Source organism: Mytilus trossulus, chromosome 10 (assembly GCF_036588685.1).
Source record: "Mytilus trossulus isolate FHL-02 chromosome 10, PNRI_Mtr1.1.1.hap1, whole genome shotgun sequence".
NCBI lineage: Eukaryota > Metazoa > Mollusca > Bivalvia > Mytilida > Mytilidae > Mytilus > Mytilus trossulus.
In genome coordinates, this window is record NC_086382.1 from 37,678,330 (window position 1) to 37,701,698 (window position 23,369).

At 31.3% G+C, this 23,369-nt stretch overlaps 1 protein-coding gene across 1 annotated transcript; it reads right to left on the reverse strand.

Annotated features, from left to right (window-relative positions):
* Window positions 1–2,576: 2,576 nt before the first annotated feature.
* Window positions 2,577–23,029, reverse strand: LOC134687873 (uncharacterized). Its single transcript, XM_063548331.1, has 9 exons — window positions 22,816–23,029; window positions 21,727–22,245; window positions 16,911–17,014; window positions 14,905–15,290; window positions 7,221–7,510; window positions 6,298–6,651; window positions 5,071–5,667; window positions 3,547–3,650; window positions 2,577–2,699 (listed from the first exon to the last, which is right to left on the reverse strand). Exons 1-9 carry the CDS (start codon window positions 23,027–23,029, stop codon window positions 2,577–2,579), a joined length of 2,691 nt encoding a protein of 896 aa, XP_063404401.1.
* Window positions 23,030–23,369: the final 340 nt, after the last annotated feature.

The window sequence follows — 23,369 nt, forward strand, 5'->3', positions numbered from 1 at the left end:
TAAGATATCGAAAAGATTTCGGAAGACGTCACGAATTCGTTGAACTTTATCACAGATAACAAATACATTCCAATTGGCATCACCACAATCCTTTCTCTATTTTTCCTTTAATGTCATATCACCGAATTATACTTATAATGGAGTTTGAACTTACATGAGGATCACAACGGATGTCCCACATGCAGAAAGATCTGCATACCCTTCCGTACCACATAAGATCACAGTCGATTTGTAATGAGGGTAATGTTCAGTCTTTTATTTTCTATATTGTATTTTATCTTCTGTCGTTATTGAATTTGTTGTTTTTCGTTTACTGTAATGACATTTTCATATTCAATCGAAACAATTGGTCCAAAAAGTCCAAAATATATGGATTTTTGGTCTAAATGTTTTACTTTTATGATTTCCATCTTTTAAACTTCCGGCTGAATGAAAACTTTATGTATATCATTTTGTTGTACTACAAGATTATTTAAATGTAATAATACTTTGTCAGTTGTCTATAGTATATTATTCGAAATTAGGAGTTATATTCCGTAAATGCAATTTTAAGATAATAGCATACTTGGAATAGCAAAATCATATTTCTCCTAAGTATATCATAGGGTTAGTCCAAATAATTGTGACGTCTACCTTTTGCTTTGACGCCTTACTGCGGTTAAATGTAAGGCGTCAAAGAAAAAAGTATCATTGCTTTTCAAGACGTCAAATTGTTTTAGACTAACCATGTATAGGGTGTGTAAAAAGTAAAATAACAAAAATACTGAACTCAGAGGAAAATCTAATCGGAAAGTCCATACTCACATGGTAAAAATCAAATGACACAATTCATCAATAACGAACGGACAAGAACTGTCATATTCCTGACTTGGAACAGGCATTTTCAAATGTAGAAAAGGGTGGATTAAACCTGGTTTTAAAGCGCTAAACCTCACACTTTGTAGACAGTTTCATCAAATTCCGTTCTATTTACAATGACGCGTGAACTTACAGCGTTAAACCTTTCACTTTGTTGACAGTCTCATTAAATTCCGTTATATTAACAATGATGCGTGAACTTATAGCGCTAAACCTTTCACTTTGTTGACACTCTCATCAAATTCCGTTATATTTACAATCATGCAAGTTTCTTCTTTATAAACTCAGCATAGGTACTTTGATAGGTAACTCCAGTAACGCTTGAATCAATAAGGTTCACAATGTGAAACTATAAAAGGTACAAAATTATAAAGAGCTAATAGTTATCAAAGGTACCAGGATTATAATTTAGTACACCAGACGCGCGTTTCATAAATGTATGCATTTACCATTTTAAGAATTTTTTCTTCAATCAATTTCAATATTACTTCTAAGGGTTTGCTCTATATAAAGACTGGTCTTAATCAAATTGTACGCTTTCAAGTATTAGTATTTATTGTCCTTATCAAACTTTGGATCAATAAACCGTACATAAAAATGAAGGATATGTTACCCGGCCCACTGTAAATGTTACTAGAATACGTTTCCTAAAACACATTAGACAGTATTGGAACCAAAAGAACAAATGAAATATCTAAATTCGTCAAAGGTCAACTTATCATCATTATTAAACATCGAAACAAAAGACCATACTTAGAACTAATAATATGTTACCAGGCGCACTGCAAATGTTACTGGAATACGTTTCCTGAAACTTTTTAGAGAGTACCGAAGTCGAAAGAACAAATGTAATATCTATATCTGCAGTGGTAAACTTTGCATGATCGCAAAATTACATAGAATTCAGAACTGAAAATTCAAAAACAGTAAGTAAGGTTTTGTGCCAAACTGCACAGGTAGGCCATTGCACCCTGGTTTTAACAATATATTCTTATATTATGCTGTTTCATAACTGTCACATGTTAAGGTGGTACCAAACACCTCGACTGAAATTTATTATGCTCGTTTAATTTTTATAAAATTTTTACAAAATATTTACCATTTTGATGAAAATATAAGAATTTAAAAAAAAACTTGAACCACACACACGTTATTGATAAAATGTCATAAAAAACATAGCAGTTTGTCAAATAATTTTGATCATTGAGTAGTTTAATCTTTCTTTTACAATGAACGTAATTAAAATATGCAGATGTTTTTCATCTTTGTTACACTATTGTTTCAGATAAGGATGAAGGTGTTGTACAATTGAAACGTTTAAACCTGCTGCAATTGTTTGCACCTGTCCTAAGTCATGAATCTTATGTTCAAAAGTTGTCATATGTTGATGTAGTTCATAAGTATTTATGGTTTTACGTTTTTTATAAAGATAAGACCGTTGGTTTTCCCGTATGAATGGTTTTACACTAGTATTTTGTTGGACCTTTTAAAGCTTGCAATTCGGTGTGATCCAAGGCTCTGTGTTGAAGACCATTCTTTGAACTATAATGGTTAACTTTTAGAAATTGTGATTTGGATGGAGAGTTGTTTCATTTGCACTCATACCACATCTTCTTATATTTATTGATATGTTTTCTTTCAACAACAACTCATGATATTTCATGCTGCTCTTTTTGAATTTGTTTATTAACTATAATTTTAAATCTTTTTTCTGTAAGTTATATTTGCTGATGATCATTTCTATCAAGAGTTCTTTGGTGTCTTTCCGTAAAACAGTGATTTATAGGCGGAATTTGATCAGGTATGTTTGCAATATCTCCCTCGTCAATTATTGAAGAAACCTAAAAAGAAATGTATATAAGTGATGAAACTTTACAAACATCGGCTAGTTGGTGTCGATGATAACTACGTTTAGAAACACGGAATGGATTCAGAGTTGCTTTTCAAATACAGAAAAAATATGGAATTTTAATATTGAGTTCTTTTAAGGTTTATGTACCCTTCTGTAGTCATTTTTGTACGAATTTTTTCAAACTTCAATTTTATCAAAACTACAGATATAATGAATAATAGAGATATGCAATTTTGTACATATTCGAAGGGGAAATCTGATGCAAAGCATTATTTTTTTACTGTTTCATTGTATTTAATAGAAAAAGAGGACTTTGTGGGAAATAAATCAAGATTTTTATAGAAAATCCACAGCATTTAATATATCAATATTCAATATATCTGTAGTTTAGATACAATTGAGGTTTGAAAAATTCGTACAAAAATGGCTACAGAAGGGTACAGAAACCTTAAATAACCCATGAATTTACTTACAGTATATTCTAACTTTCTTTGTGGATTTTTTTAGACTGCATTCAAAGTTCATTGATATTATAGTGAAAATTAAATGGACAGCTTAACTATTTAAAAAATTTTCAGCTGTCAAATTCATGTCCACCGATGCAGACTTCCAAATAGATGTATTTCATTCGATGGCATAATTTCTCTTTAACTAATGTTAACATATTGGACTATACGTCATTTAACTAAGATTAAATTTTTCAACTACCAAAGCAAGAAAAATGTTTTTAATAATTCCCTTTTTTTTAATCCACCTAATATAACAGTGATGTTCTTGCCACTGCCTGTTGAAATGACGGGTTTTTTTTATTTTCCTCCGATATTTTTTATACTGACCTTCTTTTTCCCACAATTTCCTTTTGTCTTATATCTGAAGAACATTAGCGATATAACCAATCCACACGTTAAAATAGTTGCAGTGGTAACTCCAATGATCAAAACTGAAACCAAAACAAATAAAAGATAAATTTCAAATACTGTAATCGTCGTTATTTTAATATATCATCAGTACCCAGCAACTCAATCGTTGTGTAGCTGATTAATAGAAAAGGTCACACAGAATAATTTTGGTGCAAAGTTTGTGATAGATTGACAAGTTAAATTCGATATGATTTTTCTACCTTTTTATATGCTTCTTTTTTTATTTTCCCTTTTTACATTCTTATTCAAGCGTCACTCCTTAGACGAAACGGGCGTCTAGCGTGAAAAATATTAAGCATTAATGATGAATATATTCATGTTTTTTTATTATACTCAAAACAATTAAATTAATTATTGTTATGCAATTAGACATTGGGTTGAAGAAAGCATATGGATATTTTGACTCGTGAAATTAACTGCTATTAACTGAATTAAAATAAAGCGGCGCCGGGAAACAAAGAAGATATGAAGAATCAAGTTAATAATGCTATTCAATAAATCGATGATTGTCAACACAATTCACAAATAGTTTTAAACAAAAAACAACATCAAATACAATTTCTCGAACCCATTTTATGTTTTTAATCAAAACTATTGTTGAATTGTATTTGAAGGAATATTTTTTTTCAATGATTGTATTTTATCAGTGATTTCAAATAATCACTTTATTATCCTGGATGATGCACAAGAATCAACCAGCAACAAGAAGAATACAGATTGTTGATTTAAACAAATATTTAAACAAAATCTCACGCTTTTTCAGTAAACTATAATGAAACTTTCATTGAACGAATATCAATCTGAAAATATATAAAATTCATATAATAATGCTTCTTCGAACACATTTTTTGTTTATAAATATCATTTATGAAATAATCCTAAATAATCATAAAGACGTTAACAGTTTCCTTGTCATGCATAAAATGGCCAGGATAAATAGAAAATGGAGAAACATGAGGTACCAATGAAAAATATCATCAACAACACAAAGAATTAAATTTAAAAAAATGCAAATAAAACTCAACGAAATAATGAAAGAAACTGAATATCAGGGAAAAGAACCAATTCACACTACACGAAAGTAGTTTTTTTATATAGTTACAGGCGTAATCAATTAATCAAAATTAAAAGATAGTTTTATAAATTGATTCTGTTTGTTAAGAAATCATAAAATTATCCAACTCAAACTAAGAAAATAAGCAAACAAAGGTTAACTCAATAAAATAATAATTTGAATCCATTTCAACGACAGATATATTGCAAACCGTTAAATCTTGAAAAAGAAACAAATTCTCCAAATACCTGATTTTTGTTTATTTGTGTTCTAATATATAAAAATGTCTAATAATCTGTTAATACTTGTATTTATATTTGCATGACCTATGTCGCTTCTGATCCCCCAGATATAAACTCCTTTTGCAGCTACCTACTATTACTTACACACGCTACTGGATAAGAATGGTTGTTCTTCATTGACTCTCATATTTGTTTCTGTCGTTTGCCTAGAAACAATAGAAGAAGTCTCCATAAGACTTTCACTGACTGAAGATATTGTTGTTACAGTTCCGTTAACAATCGTGTCTTTTTCTGCAGAGGTAAATCCAGATGAGGCTAAGTTTTGCTTGGTAGTAGTGACGATTGGCGTAGTTGTACTGTCCGTTGTGACGATTGACGTCGTTGTGCTGTCTGTTGTGACGATTGGCTTCGTTTGGATGTCTGTTGTGACGATTGACATCGTTGTACTGTCTGAGGTGACGATTGGCGTCGTTTGACTGTCTGTTGTGACGATTGGCGTCGTTGTACTAACTCTTGTGACGATTGGCGTCGTTGTACTGTCTGTTGTGACAATAATCGTCGTTTTACTGTCTGTTGTGACGATTGATGTCGTTGTACTAACTGTTGTGACGATTGGCGTCGTTGTGCTAACTGTTGTGGCATCAGTACTATGACAGTCAGGTAAACTAGTAAAAGGTACTGTAGGTGTATTTCTGGCTGTACTTCCACAAGATAATGTTAGTTCTGCGCCGGATGAAATTCCTGTGTTGAAAAGAAGAATGATTTAAACTTATATCGCATTGAAATTACTTCAAAAGAGCTTCCTTTTTATGATACAAAACCACATAAACACAAATTAACAAGAACGAAAGTTAAGAAATATCATAAAGCAAGGAATAGCTTGAATCGGGAATAATGTCGAATTAGGAAAAAATTGAATAGAAATGAATATCCAAAACTTACCCAACTAAATAGGTCTAATCATACGCGCATGGCTAAATTTAATTGTACCTGCACTGATATTTCAAGCATAAACTATCTAACCAACTTAGCCATGCATGCGTAGCTGACGCCCCTCAATTAAGTTAGTTTTCATCTTACATTTCTTATCAATTTTCTAGTATTCAAATATTATCTTGTTACAAATCGAAGAAGGCGACATAACCGTTTAATCAAGAAAAAATAAATAAAAGGAAAGTAACAGTGATTTCGTTCGGTTTCTTGTTGGTGTATTTCTCTTCCATCTTCTTTAGTCATAGTGTTGTTTTCTCGCGTATGACTAATGATGTTTTTCAACTGCTTACATCTCCAATATTCTGTCAGCCTTATTATTCTACTTAAATGAATAACGTATCGTGAAAACATATGATTGATAGTTAATAAGCAATTTACCTTCAAGTAAGATAAAATAATACCCATCAATCGACCACCATAAGTTATCAACAACCTGTATCTGTATGAAATGAGAGGTACTGGTATACAATGTGGTAGGTAGGTAATCATTGTTATCACTACAATCAAATACCATTACTGTGCTTCCATCTGTTATTGTAATGCTTTGGTCACAACTCGTGGTGGTACCAAGTCTAAGATCTATAGCTTTTAATCTTATTCTAGAGGCACATGATGCTTCAACAGAGCATGTGCAGGTTGAAGTACCTGATAAAGGCAATGGGTATGCAGAGTTCCATAGGAAAACTACGCTGTCTTTTGTATTTAAATTCGTGCAAGGATCTAAACCTTGATCTGAAAAACAAACAGCAAAATAACCATAATTCCAATAATGAAATGAGGAGAAGGATTATAAAGTCAGATCGAAAACATCAATGGTTTTTAATTGTCTGCTGACAAATTAAGCTTAATTGTTTGTCAGATATGTGTTTACTTATTTAATCAGCTCCTCAAAATATTTGATATCGAAAAGATAAAACAACGATATAGGATTCTCTTTGAACCCATGACAATCATGTACATTTATTTTATTATATGATATCGAAAAAAGGGTATGAAAATGTCAACTGTGACCAAGCAATATTCAATTTGATTGCTAATTTTCCCGAAACCAATAATTGACATTTATCAGTTAAAAATACAAATCAAGTACTTTTGACCGCACTATCACTCGGCTATTCTCACAACGGCTACATTTCTAGCGAGAATGGAAGAGTAGTAACGATTATCTTCTGCATTGACAAATTCAAGGAAACAATGTGTTAGGACACTTAACATTGATTTCTTAACCAATATTAGGAATTGAATAAGTATAACTACCTAAATCTATTGAAGAAATTTATATTCTACATGGTTTTACTCACCAGAAATACAGTAGTAATATATGCTCATATAATTAGTGCTGGCTAAATACACAAACTGATTACATGTTGTAGTAACTGCCGCTACTTGTATGTCACAGTAAGCGTTTCCGTTACATAGCTGGTAGTAACTTCTGTACGTCGATCCAACATAAAATATATAACAATCGTCTGAATCGTACTGACAGCAGGAATCTGGTGTTCCTGCAGCATTTAATATGGTGACCTCTGTTGGACATGATGTACTCAATTTTTTCGCAAAGGCATACACACCAACGACTGCTATTTTCTCTCTAATCGCACAAGAAGGTTGAAGATTTTGCAGCCCAGTGTTCCCATAACATTCAGTATAATATCTGAGTTGTATTGTCAAAATACCTAAATATAAACTATTTTTATGAAAACAAGACTCGTGTATGTTTATTTGAAATTCATTTAAAAGTCATTCTCTCACCTTTTTTTTAAATATTTTTTATTTTGGCAGAGAGAACAATTCAATATCCAATTTAAGCATAACTCATGACTTAACCCATATGATAAAAATTCAATAGTAACTTTGACTATTTCAAACTATTTTTTTTTAACTTGTTGAAACTGTTCGTATTTGTATGGAGTTTGAACTAGTTTGCAGTTATTCGGTTAAAGAGATTTAAATATACACTAAAACTATAATCCACATGTTGCAAAATTAACGTTAAGAAAACAAAAGACTGAATTCGGGAACTATGATCTGCATGCATGAAAACATACTAACAAATAACAAAAATAACAAAATTAAGTAAATTCACAAAGTCCATAAAAACTGACAGAAATGCATGTTATGATTGGAATAATAAAAAATGATAGTTAAAATTCTATCAATTCACTCCCCCACTGCTTTATCAATGTAATGAGTACACTCAAAGGGGCACTAGGAACGAGATATATACAAAAAATCAAAATATGATATTATTTTTTTTGTTCAATCATCATTGAAATCGAAATTGTGAAATAATAATTCCTTTTTAGCAGCCAGTATGGTTCAATTTAGCCAAAGAAACATCGATAATGAATTATGTACTTGTTTAAAGATAATAAGATGGCGTCCAAACTAAGATGAACACGATATATGTTTAAGTATGCTAAAAATTAAATGTGAGAATTTGAGTCAAATCGGAGAAAAATAATTTTCACAGCTAGTGTCCTTTTAATTTTGTTCCTTAGTGTAGACGAGACCATCATAATGTCTTTAAAGATATAAATTCAATCTATGAATTATAAAGATGCTGTACATTGTCTTCATCGTGCACAAGAAATTACATTTGCAATCCTTTGGGAGATTATGTATACATTGTGTATGAAATCCCATCTTAAAAGATTTGACGGATAATTCGAATGATTGTTGAAGGTATATCACGTTATGTTTACTTTCATTATTTTTGAAAAATTTTAACCAATACATGTACTGGGTCTAATTAATAATAGTTGACATTGTATATCACAGAATTTCATACCAATTATTAAATCATTTTCACACGCAATGAGTAACACGGTAAGTAATACTGCTTGACAAAGTAAATCCATATCCTTCGAACGCACATGTGTTCACTGTATGTTTTTTTGGTGTGATTTGTTGTTTTTATTCTTATTTTTCTGTGTATATTGGTAGGTGTTCCTTTTTTACTTTTCGTTTTTTTGTTTGTTGCTAATAAAATACCAATACAAAAATACACGAATCTAAAATAATTGGTCAACAAATAGATATTTCCGGGAAAGTCTCAGACACAATTTGACGGATATTTTGAACAGATGTTTAAAGTATATCCATGTATCTGTTAATGTTTTATTATTTCAACTTTCCTAATATTGACCTCAGTATATAATAAAATTACCAAACCATGTGTGTTTACCATGTCTCAGATACGACACTCTTCGAAATATTTTCCCAGATGGCAACGCCTATCTTCCTACATAGAAGTAACTATTCACTTTGCTTTATACATGTTAATATAATTATGTACACATGTATTAAACTTCTTTAAACGATTACTTTCGGGGTTTTTAAAACTATGTTAACTATCTTTCAATTCTAAAAGGATTGAAATATTTCAAATCATTTTCATTATTTATTTTGACAACAATTTTTGATGTATTTAACTAGGACTTTTAAATATGCATTCATAATTACGTTAAGCAACGAAATAAAATATTATGGTAAATATCTTTTTGCTTTAAATAATTGAATTGTTTGTAATTGTTTTCTTACATACCTTGAAATAAAAGCAAAAAACATCCACGAACTACCACGCTTGGTTTAGCCATTTCTGTCAACAGTTTAACTGTATACAAACATAAATAAAAAAAGACATGATTTTGCATTTTTTAAATGCACAAAAAAAACAGGGTTGAAAAAACGTTTCAAAGGTATTCGTTAAACGAGCAAAGAATGAACGGTTACAGCTAACTTAGGTTGAAGTTTTAAATTTTATCATATCATCCAATTGTCTCATAAAACAACTGATTGCTTAACTGATGTTTGCCTTTTAAAATATACAATTGAAATTTAAACACCTATTTGAATAATGTTACAACACAGCTGGGACATTTTTTAACCTTTAACATTAAGTGAATAAACCATTGAAGTGATGACTTCTCAATATTCAATTATTTTATAGAATAATATTTATCTGACCAGAAAATATTATCCTAACTGCCAAAAGGGGGGGTAATGCATCCATAGCAGGACATGTTTATCCTGTCGATGTAAACTACCTCATTCTTTTTGGCAGTGAATTCGACAAACAATAGTACACAAGACAGAACATAGAAAACTAAAGATTTAGCAGCATGAACCCTACCAAAAACTGGGGGTGATCCCAGGTGCTCAAGAAGGGTGAGCAGATCGTGTTCCATATGTGACACTCGTCTTGTTGCTCCGGTTATTACAAACCCGGTAAATATCAATACTTATTCCGAATAAACCCATTTTCCAGAAATATGACTGCCTTATCATTACTTAACCATATGAAAACTGAATGTCGAAAGCTATTCTTTTGATTTGTGTTTCTCTCTGCATGTTATATTTGTTGTAATTATGTTAACTCAATAAAATATTTTTAACGAAATAAATTATGGAATAATTATAACTAAACGGTGACCTATAGCTATCGACTTCTATGTCATTAGGTCTCTAATTGCGAGTTTTTTTCATTGGCAATCATATCATGTCTTCTTACTTTAACATATATAAGTTTAATGTATGTAACAGATTATGTTTACAAAAAATGCTACTAAACCAGACAATATTCAAACAACAATAACAATATCTCATCTTCTATTTTTAATTAGTTGTTGGTATTTTTTGTGTCAGTTTTAGTCTTTAGAAATGTTTTAAACGTCTGGGTGGTAAAAATGCAATATGCATCAGAATTTTGGTAGTCACTGTCAGTTACAAAATGTTATAGTTTTTTATTGACATTGTTTTGAGAAGGAAAATGAGTCTCTTTTTATTTTGACAGTAATCTTTGAGTCATCAATCATTGTTTTACATTTTAAGGAGACCAATAAAGTATTAGTTTCCTATGTTAAGCACATCTAAGATTATAACCGTGGCTATGTTAAAAACAAAATTGGAAACAGAATATTGATAACCAAATAACGAATAGACAAATTCTGCACAATTTGAAACTGACGGTCACAGTGATGAATAAAGCTTACTCTTGAATAACATACAAGTGAAAAACAATATTGAGGTTAATTACCTACCGAGAGTGGCAATATTCGATGCATCATGAACAGTAATATTAATTTAATTCAAGAAACGAATATAATAGTTCGCATGTGCTGAAGCTGACAGACAACGGATGCAGTGATGAAGATAGCTAACACTTCTCCTTAAGTAAAAATTGAACATAATTTGGCAAAGTTGGCTTTAGATGAATTTGGCTATGAATTTGGCTATTTATTTAGGTATTTTTGACATATAGCTCCTCAACGATTTTTGGTATTTATTCATCTTCGGAATTATTTGGCTTTGAGCGTTCATGATGAAGTAAATCCAGAAAAGTGCTTCGGACGCAAGAAATTAGTCGATACCTCTGCTGGTGGACTATCAGTTCCCGAGGGTACCATCAGCTCAGTAGTCAGTGCTTCGGTACTGACATGATTTAACAAACTTTACTAAAATTGTCCGTTTATTGATTTTGAAATTATTATGAAACTAAGGTTTTAACTCCCTTACTCAGGCAAAGTTGGCTTTAAATGAATTTGACTAATATTTTAGGTATTTTTGACATATAGCTCTTCAACTATTTTCGGTACTTATTCATCTTCGGATTTCAAATATTTGGCTTTGAGCGTTCCTGATGAATATTAATCCAAAAAATTTGTAAGGGTTCCGCGGAACCCAGTGTCTCGCCTACTTTTGCTGTAAATTGCAGGCTCAACAAAAATGAGGAAAAAAATCAATAAAAATATTCCTTTTGATACAATCTTTTGATTGTAAGAAGCTTCTGTCCAATTTTGGTAAAATCCAGCATAGTTTATTATTCTAATAAATGCTTTATAAACTTTAACTGCAGACTTTACAGGTATGTAATGTTAACTGGAAGAAAATCTAAGTCCATTTAAGCGTAAAATACCGAGAAAGTGGATTTTTTTTTACAAAATTTACTTCTGGATACTATCTTATGATCATAAATAAGCTTCTGTCCAATTTTGGTACAAACCCAGGATAGTTTAAGAAAGTTATTAAAATTTTAAAAACTTTAACCACAGAGTGAATGTAATGTTTCCCCGCAGAAAAACTAAGTCCATTTAAAAGTAAAATATGGGATAAATGGATTTATTTTTTTACAAAATTTACTTCTGGATACTATCTTATGATCATAAATAAGCTTCTGTCCAATTTTGGTACAAACCCAGGATAGTTTAAGAAAGTTATTAAAATTTTAAAAACTTTAACCACAGAGTGAATGTAATGTTTCCCCGCAGAAAATCTAAGTCCATTTACAAGTAAAATATGGAAAAAGTGGAATTTTATTTTTACAAAATTTACTTCTGGATACTATCTTATGATCATAAACAAGCTTCTGTCCAAGTTTGGTAGAAATCCAGTTTAGTTTAAGAAAGTTATTAAAATTTCAAAAACTTTAACCACAGAGTGAATATTTGTGGACGCCGCCGACGACGACGCCGACGACGACGCCGACGACGACGGAATGTAGGATCGCTTAGTCTCGCTTTTTCGACTAAAGTCGAAGGCTCGACAAAAAGCGCTCCGGACGCAAATATCATTAAATGCGTTGTTTTAATTTTTTTTATACTTATGACACACTATCCTTTTACTCAAAATGGCATTTGGAAAAAACAATATATATAGTATATCATTACTCTTTTTAATGTACAATCACATTTACATGCATCAATGAATAAAGGTTGTCATGTATTTTGTTATAGTTAATATGACACAAAACTATTTTTGAAACAAAACTTAGGTACATTTGCTATAAAGACCACATTAACATAAACATAAAATCATTGGTATTAAGTTTGTATTTTTCTATTGTTGAGTCAAATGAAAAGTTTAGTCTTTTTTGTTGGTTAAGACATTATTTATAGAAATAACCTCTGTTTCACATTAAATACCTTCAACAAGAACTTTTATAAAATCGTTAGATGCTGGATATATTTGTATAACGAATTTAAAATAATAAGCATAATAATCAAAGTGGTTCTCTATAATTTACTGCTTTTCATATGAGTCCTTGTTATCAATGACGTCATTAGATAATATTGTCTTTGTTACCATTCCAGTTTTTCGTTGATTTTGATGGTAGGGGCCAACAACGAATTTAAATGTTCCATGAAATATACATTTTCCATATACATGTATATATACTTCACCAAATCAACGATATCAAATACATCGATTCTCGTTATCTCGAAGTCAGTGAAACTATATAAAAATATTTCAAGATTTCAAAAGTTCGACACAAACGAATATTTGAATTGCTGTGGTTTTAAGTCGAGAACATAATTTCCAATTAATCGTAGCGTGATTTCATTAGACAAAGTTGTTAATTCTCCTACACAGTAGATTTGAGAAAATTGTGATTTCTTTCACCTGCTCTTATTTCGGTCGTTTTCTAAAAAAAGAAATTTCAAAGATTCAACAATACGCCATTTGATTAATTTTGAGTTTCTCACTTGATCCTCACTGTTTGTATATAAATAAACTCAACATAGATAAAACTCAACATAGATACCAGGATAATGTATCTACAAAATCCATTTATTTTTCAATCCCCGAAAATTGATATAATTACAAATAGTTACCAAAGGTACCAGGATTATAATTTAATACGCGTTTCGTCTACATAAGACTCATCAGTGACGCTCAGATCAAAACAGTTAAAAAGCCAAACAAATACAAAGTTGAAGAGCATTGAGGACCCAAAATTCCAAAAAGTTATGCCAAATACAGCTAAGGTAATCTATTCCTGGAGTTAGACAATCCTTAGTTTTTTCGAAAAATTCAAAGTTTTGTAAACAGGAAATTTATACAAATTACCATATAATTGATATTCATGTCAACACCGAAGTGCTGACTACTGGGCTGGTGATACCCTTGGGGACGAAACGTCCACCAGCAGTGGCATCGACCTAGCGGTGTAAATAGTTATCAAAGGTACCAGGATTATAATTTAATACGCCAGACGCGCGTTTCGTCTACATAATACTCATCAGTGACGCTCAGATCAATACAGTTAAAATGCCAAACAAATACAAAGTTGGAGAGCATTAAGGACCCGAAACAGATTTATGAATCATACTTTGGACAATTGTAAATCGACATTCTTATATTGAGCTTCAAACTGAACAAGTATTTGAGTTTCCTCATAAATGTTTTTCCTCTTTCATAAGTCATTATATGAGTTTTTGTTGTTTCTAAATGATGTAGAGATTTTAAAAATCGAAAATTCTAGAATTAAGTATGCGCAATACGGCTAAGGCAATCTTTACTAGGATGTTACTTTTCACAAAACTTCACATGATAGTAAAAGTGGCACAGTTTAAGACGTAAAAGAAGTTCCAATGGGAGATCGCATAGTATATAGTAAAGGACGTACAACCTTTAAACTCTTTGTTTGGAATGCAGCGAACAGGTAATACATCCCAATTTTTAACTGTGCTCGTTTACAATTTTAAAAACGCCAATGTTATTCATTTATATTTGCTATTCAATCAATGATTTTTGCGACATTTAAACGGAAGGTAAACACTGAGAAAACATTAAATAACTCGTATCATCTGCGTCTAAACCCATATGTGCATATAAAGAAAAATATAATATCCTTAAAACAATTCGAAACAATTAAATACAAGCAAAATAATGAATGTGTAAAATGATAGGGGAAAAACGTTCGGGCTTATTATTCATTAATCAAACATCTATATCAATACAAATTGAGTGAATTAGAACTGCATAATAATCATCACATCAGATGTTTGAAGATATAACCAGATGTCCCATCATCTACAATATTGATCCTTACGGCTTTTTCATAGTTACAATGAGGATCATATATACCTATGTTGCATGTTCATGTATATCTTTATTTTTGACTCACAATAAACATCCGCCAAAAATTTCTTGATGTCAGGAGAAAATGTACTCTTTCAATAAGATCTTGGCTTTAGCTTATACTCAACAAGTTTACTGTCCTTTATTTTATTATAGAATTTCTTATGTTTCCTCCTCTTTTTCTTTTGTTTGATATTTTTTTCATTAACTATTCCTGCTCTTTCGTATTGCTCCTGTTGTTTGACATTGTTTTCATTAACTATTCCTGCTCCTTCGTATTGCTCCCGATGTGATTGTTTATGTTTGTCTGCCAATCGAGGGTTTCTCTTTTGCGTTTTCATTATTTCTTCTATTGGTTTATTTTCTTCCGTTAGTTGTTTAGGTGGTTCATGAAGACAGTGCTTTAAAGTTGGCAGTTGTCGAGCATGGGGTCTGTTTATGAAATTCAAATTATTGTCAAAGATGGAATGGCATGATGTAGTGTCTTCTACGTCTTTACTTGTAGACGTCTACAAAAAAAAATATGTTTAAACCGAAGGCTTGGTCTGATCACAGTCTTTATAAATAAGATGATGACATTATGGTAAGGAAATCGTTAGGTTAAATTTTACATGCAAATAGCACAAACTTCGTTTAATGGCTCGGAAATTATTTAAATCTCTCTGACTCTTTTATTTTCATGCATCTTTATGGGTCATTTAATGATTACTAAATCCCCTTTGTCCTATTTATTGAGCTGAAACAAATGATTAGTTCAGTCATTAAAAAATAGACAGAAATGGATAGAAACGACAATTAAGATAGATACAGAAGATTATTTAAGAGGGACTAAAGATACCAGAGGGACAGTCAAACTCATAAATCGAAAATAAACTGACAACGCCATGGCTAAAAATGAAAAGGACAAACAGACAAACAATAGTACACAAGACACAACACAACATAGAAAATTAAAGAATAAACAACACGAACCCCACCAAAAAAAAAAAGTGGCACCCGTATTTAATACCTAGTATAATTCAAAAGATTATTTATATATCGATAACAATATAGGTAGTACCTAGTATAAGTCAAAAGATTATTGATGTATCACATACTAATTTTTTTTACATGCTATGCAGTATAAATAGTAGAAACCAAAAACAATGAGCCAACTCACGGTCTTCGATAACAAGAAAGTGTCCTTCCATAAAACTGTTTATGGTTCCATAAGATGCACAAAATAAATAATCAAAAGGATTTTTCATACATCAGATTTTGAACAATTTATATCACTTTAATGATGTTCTGTTAAGGTGGTACCCAACACCTTAACTAAAATTAATTTGATTCATTTAATTTTCATAAAATTTTGACAAAATATTAACTTTGACACTTTGATAAAAATATAAAAATTCAGATATCTTGAACCAATCACTTTCTCGGGAAAAAAATGGTTGGATAGATAGCAGTTTCACAAATACTAATGTTGATCATTGAGAAGCTAAATATTGTAACATTACACAGTTATTAAACGTTTAGCTGATTTTACAGAGTTATCTCCCTGTAGTGTTAGGTACCACCTTAAGTTCTAAATCGGAGAGTAATTATTCAAATTGTAAATTATCTTAGAGAACATACAACAATGTTAAGTTCAGGTTTAACTGATTGATAACACCATGTGAAAAGGAGAGACAACGAAAAAACAATAAAGTTCGTTAAACACTACTTAGATATTTTAAAGAATGAGCGCGACACTTGACTGATTTATCAATGGTCTATTTGTAAAAATAGTCATCTTTAAATATAGTGTTTCACAGATATTGTACATAATATTTGATATGAACTTTGACTTTTTCTGTTTATTATTGTAACTAATGATTTTACCGAATTAGACAGTTTACAAGATTTGTACTAACAGAGCAACACGACGGGTACCACATATGGGACAGGATATGCTTACTCTTTCGGAGTAACTGATATCACCTAAGTTTTTGATGGGGTTGGTGTTGCTTAGTCTTAAGCTCCCTATGTTGTGACTTATGTACTAGTATATTATTTGTCTGTTTGTCTTTTTCTTTTTCAGCCATGGCGTTGTCAGTTTTCTGTTTCTGATGGTGTTTTATTTCTTTATTGTTGTAAATACCTACCTCCTTTTTTCCACAACTTTCTTTTATTTTATATATGTAGAGTATCAACAATACAAAAATGACAAGAGTCACAAGCGCTGCAAAGAAAGCTCCTATGGTCACAGCTGAAACCAGAAGAAAAGATATGAAAAACGAAAAAAAAAACATTTCCTTTTTTTGGGCAGCGCAGTGTTATACAATATGTAGTCTTATAAGTTTTATTTGTCTATATTTGATAACTTTACAATTTATGTATAAATAAATATAACAGTAGTTTACTGATAAAAGTTCTTGAGTGTATTCATTCAAGAGAAGGCTGTGCTTTGTGTAATATCGTGTCCGTCCATTTTTGTGATCATGCCTCGCTCTTGAATATGGCAGTTTTTATCAATTTTTTTTTATGTTGGCCTTTGAAGCAGTTCGGTGTTTCTTTCGTTATGTGTTTTCCTCTTATAGTTCCCTTGGGTTTTGGTTTGTGACCCTATTTTTTCAGTTGAATCGATTAATTACTACTGAACAGCGGTATACTACCGTTGCTTTCATTCTACATCCATACACGAAACATATTCCTCGTTTGTTATGAGAAAGAGCGACTGAAATGACACTACATAAACGTTTTACTAGTACTTCACAAATTGGTTGACCTTTACGATGTACTAAAAATAAAATTAACGGTACCAATTTTCTTGCACCAGATGCGCATTTAGACAATACATGTCTCTTCAGTGATGCTCGTGGCCAAAATATTTGAAATCCAAAGCTTATATAAAAGATGAAGAGCTATAATCCAAAAGGTCCAAAAATTATAGCCAAATCCGTGAAAGGAATCAGAGCTTTGCATGAGGGAGATACATTCCTTCATTTATAATAATTTCTATCATTTTGTAACAGCAAATTTTAATAACAAAAAATCCGTATTTTCATGCCAGTACCGAAGTACTGGCTACTGGGCAGGTGATATCCTCGGGGACTAATAGTCAACCAGCAGAAGCATCGACCCAGTGGTAGTAATAAAATTAACGGAACCAATTTTCTTGCACCAGATGCGCATTTCGACAATACATGTCTCTTCAGTGATGCTCGTGGCCAAAATATTTGAAATCCAAAGCTTATATAAAAGATGAAGAGCTATAATCCAAAACGATGTACATGTCTCAACTCATTAGCTACGTGTATTTAGGATCCTTGACCTTTTGACTTGCTCTGTACTTTTACCGCTTTCGTGGTAGGAGACGCTTACTTGTCGAGGCACTGGGTCTCACTACTTATTGAGATTTCCTTAGCCTTTGTTTAATAGCTTGATTTATCATTTCTTAATCTATTTACTAGTTTTAACATCAGTGTGTAGTAGCGTCAATTTTCAAAATGTTTTTTTCTGTACCCTCGTCTTCATATTTTTTTATGTTCTACCCCAAAAAACCAAACAATTAAATAAAACATATAAAAGAATATTGATTTGTTAAAATGCTTTTGCATATGTGACATATCAATATGCTGTTCAGACATGATTATTTGGTTTTATATGTTTTACAGAATATAGTTATCTGATAGTATTCATAAACAAGTTGACCATATAAAATGTGCTCAAGTTTTATTGAAAAATGGGACGAAATAATAAAAAAAATAAGGCAGTTTTTGAAAAAGCCGATGGGAATGTCAAGCATAGTAAACATGAAGACTATTTTCAAATTAATCTATTGAACTATGTGAACAGATCAAATTATCTTTAGTTATATGTGTACAGCATTAGGCACACAAATAGAAATATACAAACAACTGAAAACACAAATTCTTAACAAAATTATACTGAATATTAAGTATTGTGCTTTGTGTTTCTGAGGGGATTTATCGTAATAATTAGTTATCAAAGGTACCATGCTTTTTATTTGACTTAAGAGCCAAACTGCCAGTAAACCATGCAAAACCGTCCGAATGCCACTTTGGCCAAATGAGTTCATATTTGGCACATTGTTGCACCTTATTGATATGAATAACCACACAAAATTTTTTGGGGAAATATTGAACCGATCTGTATTTTTTTTAGGCGCCATCTTTTAACAGATGAAATTGCTCGAAAACGACAAAAATAAGCCTTTTTTTGACATATTTCGCTGGTTTAAATAAAAAAATATGGCAACATTTATAATTTTTTGATAGTTGTTCCTAGAAAAACATCACATTAAGTGTAAGAATGCATAGAAATGACAATGCTGTCTATTAAGTGTATGTATAATCTACCCGTTAAAATATGTCTCATTTAGACTCATGTCCAAAATGGCTGATTTTGGTCATCTTTCAGAGCCAAAATACTCCAAGATCATATTATTATTGTAAAATAGCATATCTACTTGCAAAGTATTACCATATATACCCTATCAAAAAAAAATAGTGAGCTCAGCAAATAATGTTGGTGTCTAGTATATGCCACAACAAAATGGGGTAGCCTGCATATTCAAATTTTGTCAATTTTGCCGTCTCATTTGTAACATCTGACATATGATAGGATCTGGACTTACAAATAAGTATAACAACAAATGAAAAAAAAAATTAATGTTTCATTTAATACATTAAGAAAATAATCATACATAAATACAAATTATTCATTATAAATCTATAGGCTCCAAGGAGCCGATATGGCTTGCATTGACCATGTTGACAAATTGTGCACTTAAAAACAACAAACAAAAAAACATATTTAAAAAACAAAAAATTAAAATAAAAGAAGTTAAACACTTCAGAAAAAGTTCAGACTGTAATTAACATTTCTTCAGACCATTTTTGCAATTTATTCTTATCATATATATATTGTAGATGTCGGGTAATAGCAAAAAAATGTGAAAATTTGTAAAGGAGTAGGTCTGGTAAGGACCGATTTTGGCCTCAAATTTCAGGTTCATCCTTCGAAAGATTTTGACTACTTTTTGAACACTTAAGTGTCTATTTCATTTGAATCAATTACTTTCTGTGAAAGATTTTAACTGATTAAGTCATTAAAAACGATACGATTTAAGCTCAAATATGAAAAATATACCAAATATACCGAAAAATGTCACTTTTCAGATGTTTTTTTGTCAAAAATGAAAGTGGCTGCATCCGTGTTCATCCACAACTTCTATGTATGTTATGTATTATCATCAAATACAACTTACATTTCAATATTAAGGATGAACACGAATGCGGCCACTTTCGTTTTACATGGAAACCGTCTAAAATTTAACTAAAATGCTAGAATTGTGAAGATTTCAGTAATTTAGCATGACTTAATGGTGCTAGTACCCGATATATGTGTATTGTATTGTCAAAAACAGCCCATATTTATGTAGCAAAAGCATTCTACTGTCCAATAAATAACTCAAATTTTACTTTGTAAAACTGCTATATTTTGGGGCCAGAAAGGGGTCTTACTGGACCTATTCCTTTACACATTTCAGGGACAATAGCTCATAGATGTTATGTCTAATCATTAAAAAAAAATTTGGGTACTTGATCTTGTCATGTTGATATTTTATATATAATATATATGTATGACACTTGTTCTAAAGTTATTAAAATAATGGTTTAAAAGAGAAAACTTTAAACCATGGTAAACAGTTACAATATAGAGATGATTTCTACAGACACTAAGAGATAGAAATTTTTTTATGAGCCTTTGAGCCTAGTATGCTAACAAGGTAACATTTGGCAGTTGTTATGCTATTTGGTCTTTAGTGCATTCAGATATCTTGAATACTTTGTTATATGTAGTTGTATAATGATGGAATAGCCAACATGCTCCTCCTAGATCATTCAAGTCACAAACTTCACTGCAAACATTTGTCTGTCAAACCATCACTGGGAGCTGACATGTTGCCCAAGAGAGATAAGTCAATTAATGGAAGAGAATAAAAGATGTAGCTCTTGCAGTACAAAAACGTCTGATTTCATTTTTTATACAAATTTATGTTACATTTTTAAATGATTTTATGAGCCATTTTATTACTACTTGTGTTTAGAATTTAATTAAAATCAAAATCAAAATGTGTCAATTCTGGACTAAAATCACCATTTTTCCAAGGCATGAAGTAACATGTAATAGTCATTTGCCAAGCTTAATATTTTGTTTTAATATAAGAAATATCCTAAAATTAAAACCGTTTTAGGTTGCAAACATATCTGGAATGGATCTTGCAAGTTAGAAGCAAATAAAAACCATGTAAATTAATGTATGAAAAATCCCGCCTTTGTGTCCGTGCTCCTGGCAATGTGCCAAATTGTTTAAATTTTCATTTGTATTGACCATAACATAGTAAAATGGATGGGTTCCAGCTTACATTACTCTAAAAACTCAACTACCCCATTTAATATGCTCCTGGGTAATTCTTAAAAGTCATAAAAACGTTGGAAATTTCCTTGGCTTCATTTTGAATTTAGAGAATTATGCAAATGAGGCTGTTACTAAAAATAGATACGATTCTGGGAAAAAATAAGTGGCCAAATTCTTTTATTTTTTGTCAAGGATTAAGATGATGTATAAAAATTTGTCAAGTTGTGATTGTCGATTTGGACGATTTTCTGAATATTGCATGGTTTTCTGGCGGATTGGCTCTTAATGTGGATTTGCATGACCGGTGATGCATGATTACAAAATTTTGGGAACACTTTTAGATATTTGAATGATACACTGTGTGTATGGTTATCCTACATTGGCTAGAGGGTTAGGAGGAGGACTGAGATCTAATAATTCACCCTACCCGTACCCCAACCCCCGCATTTGTGTGCCAGTCCCAAGTCATGAGCTTTTGTTGTTAGTCTTATATGTTTTGTTTTTTTAAGTTGGTTCATTTAACATTTCACTTACACCTGCTTGTCGACGATTCTTCGTAAGTTAAATGTCTCGGTGCTGTTTGCTCAGATACAATAGAAGACGTCCTTTGAAAACTCTCACTGACTGAGGATATCGTTGTAATGGTTCCGTTATCAATTATATCTTTTTCTGTTGATGACAAGCTAAAAGGGAAGACAGGTACGTGATTGGTTGAATTCATTGTCATTGGTTTAGAAACAGTTGCCTGAGAATTAGAAACGTCTGTTGATATCGTCACGTCTGTATTTGATGCAGCTGTATTGACGCCAGTTGTTGAAGTGTCCATATCAGCAGCAGTAGAATTTGTCATAGATTCATCGTTGGTACTTTTGATAGTTGAAATTGATACATCTGAACTAATGGACACCTCAGTAATAGTGACAGGCGGTATTATTGTACTATCTGATGCTACATCGGTACTTGGACAAACTGGTAAACTAGTGAAAGGTACAGAAGGTGTGACTTGAGCAATTCTACCACAAGATAATGTCAATTCTGCACCATTTGAAACTCCTGTGGTAACATAATGGAGTTAAAACTTATCAAATGTAAGTAACTTGAACGAGGTTGTTTAATTTTAAAACTTGTTATTTCATATAAATTAAAGGAAACCAGGTAAACTATTCATTGTAAAGAAATAAGAACATTTAACTGCATGGCCAGAAGTAAAAATGAAAAGATAAAAATAAACGAGAAAAAACACCAAACTGAATATTAAGTATTGAGCTACACAATTCTGAAAAATAAAATACGATGATTTTTTTACATTAATACTATAATCATAATTATTATTATCATTATTAAATTAGTATGTCAAACTTATATATAGCATCAATCGGGCAAAATATGCTGGAGAATATATATCCGATTACCTCCATGTCGCCTATTGATCATCCCCTGACTTTCTTTAAGTGTTAGTCCATTTTTATGTAGCATTTATTCTTATTATCCTTGTTATTCAAATTATGATTATTGAATTTTGTTTTTTTATTTCCTACATTTTTAGTCAGCCTTCATTTTATTTCTACTTTTATAATTCAACTTCTCATAACCAAAAGAATTAAACAGAAATTATTTGTTTACCTTCAATTAAGATGAAATAATATCCATCAGCAAATCCTAAGTTATCCACAATCTGAATCTGTATGAAGTGAGAGGTACTGACATATATTGTTTCAGGTAAGTAATCGTTGTTATCGCGACAATCAAACCAAATCACTGTACTTCCATCTGTTATAATTATACCTTGGTCACAAGTTGTATTTGTACCTAATCGCAAGTCTATTGCTGTTAACATTATAGTAGAGTCACATGAAGCTTCAACTGAGCATGTGCAGGTTGAAGATCCGGTTAAAGAGGATGATGGGTATCCGCTGTTCCAGAGAAATACTCTACTGTCTTTCGTGTTTAAATTTGAACAAGGGTCTTGACCTTGATCTGAAGGTCAAAACGAAATTTGATATAATGATTTATAAATTGTCAGGTGAAAAAGAAAATCGATGACGGAAATAATTTGAGTATGCCGGATACGTTAAAGTCTCTTTTAAACTTATTTTTTGTATGGTACACCTGTCTATTTTTCAAGACTGCATGTTGACCTCTACATATTTGATTTAGTGGAGTTGTTTTGTTTCTGT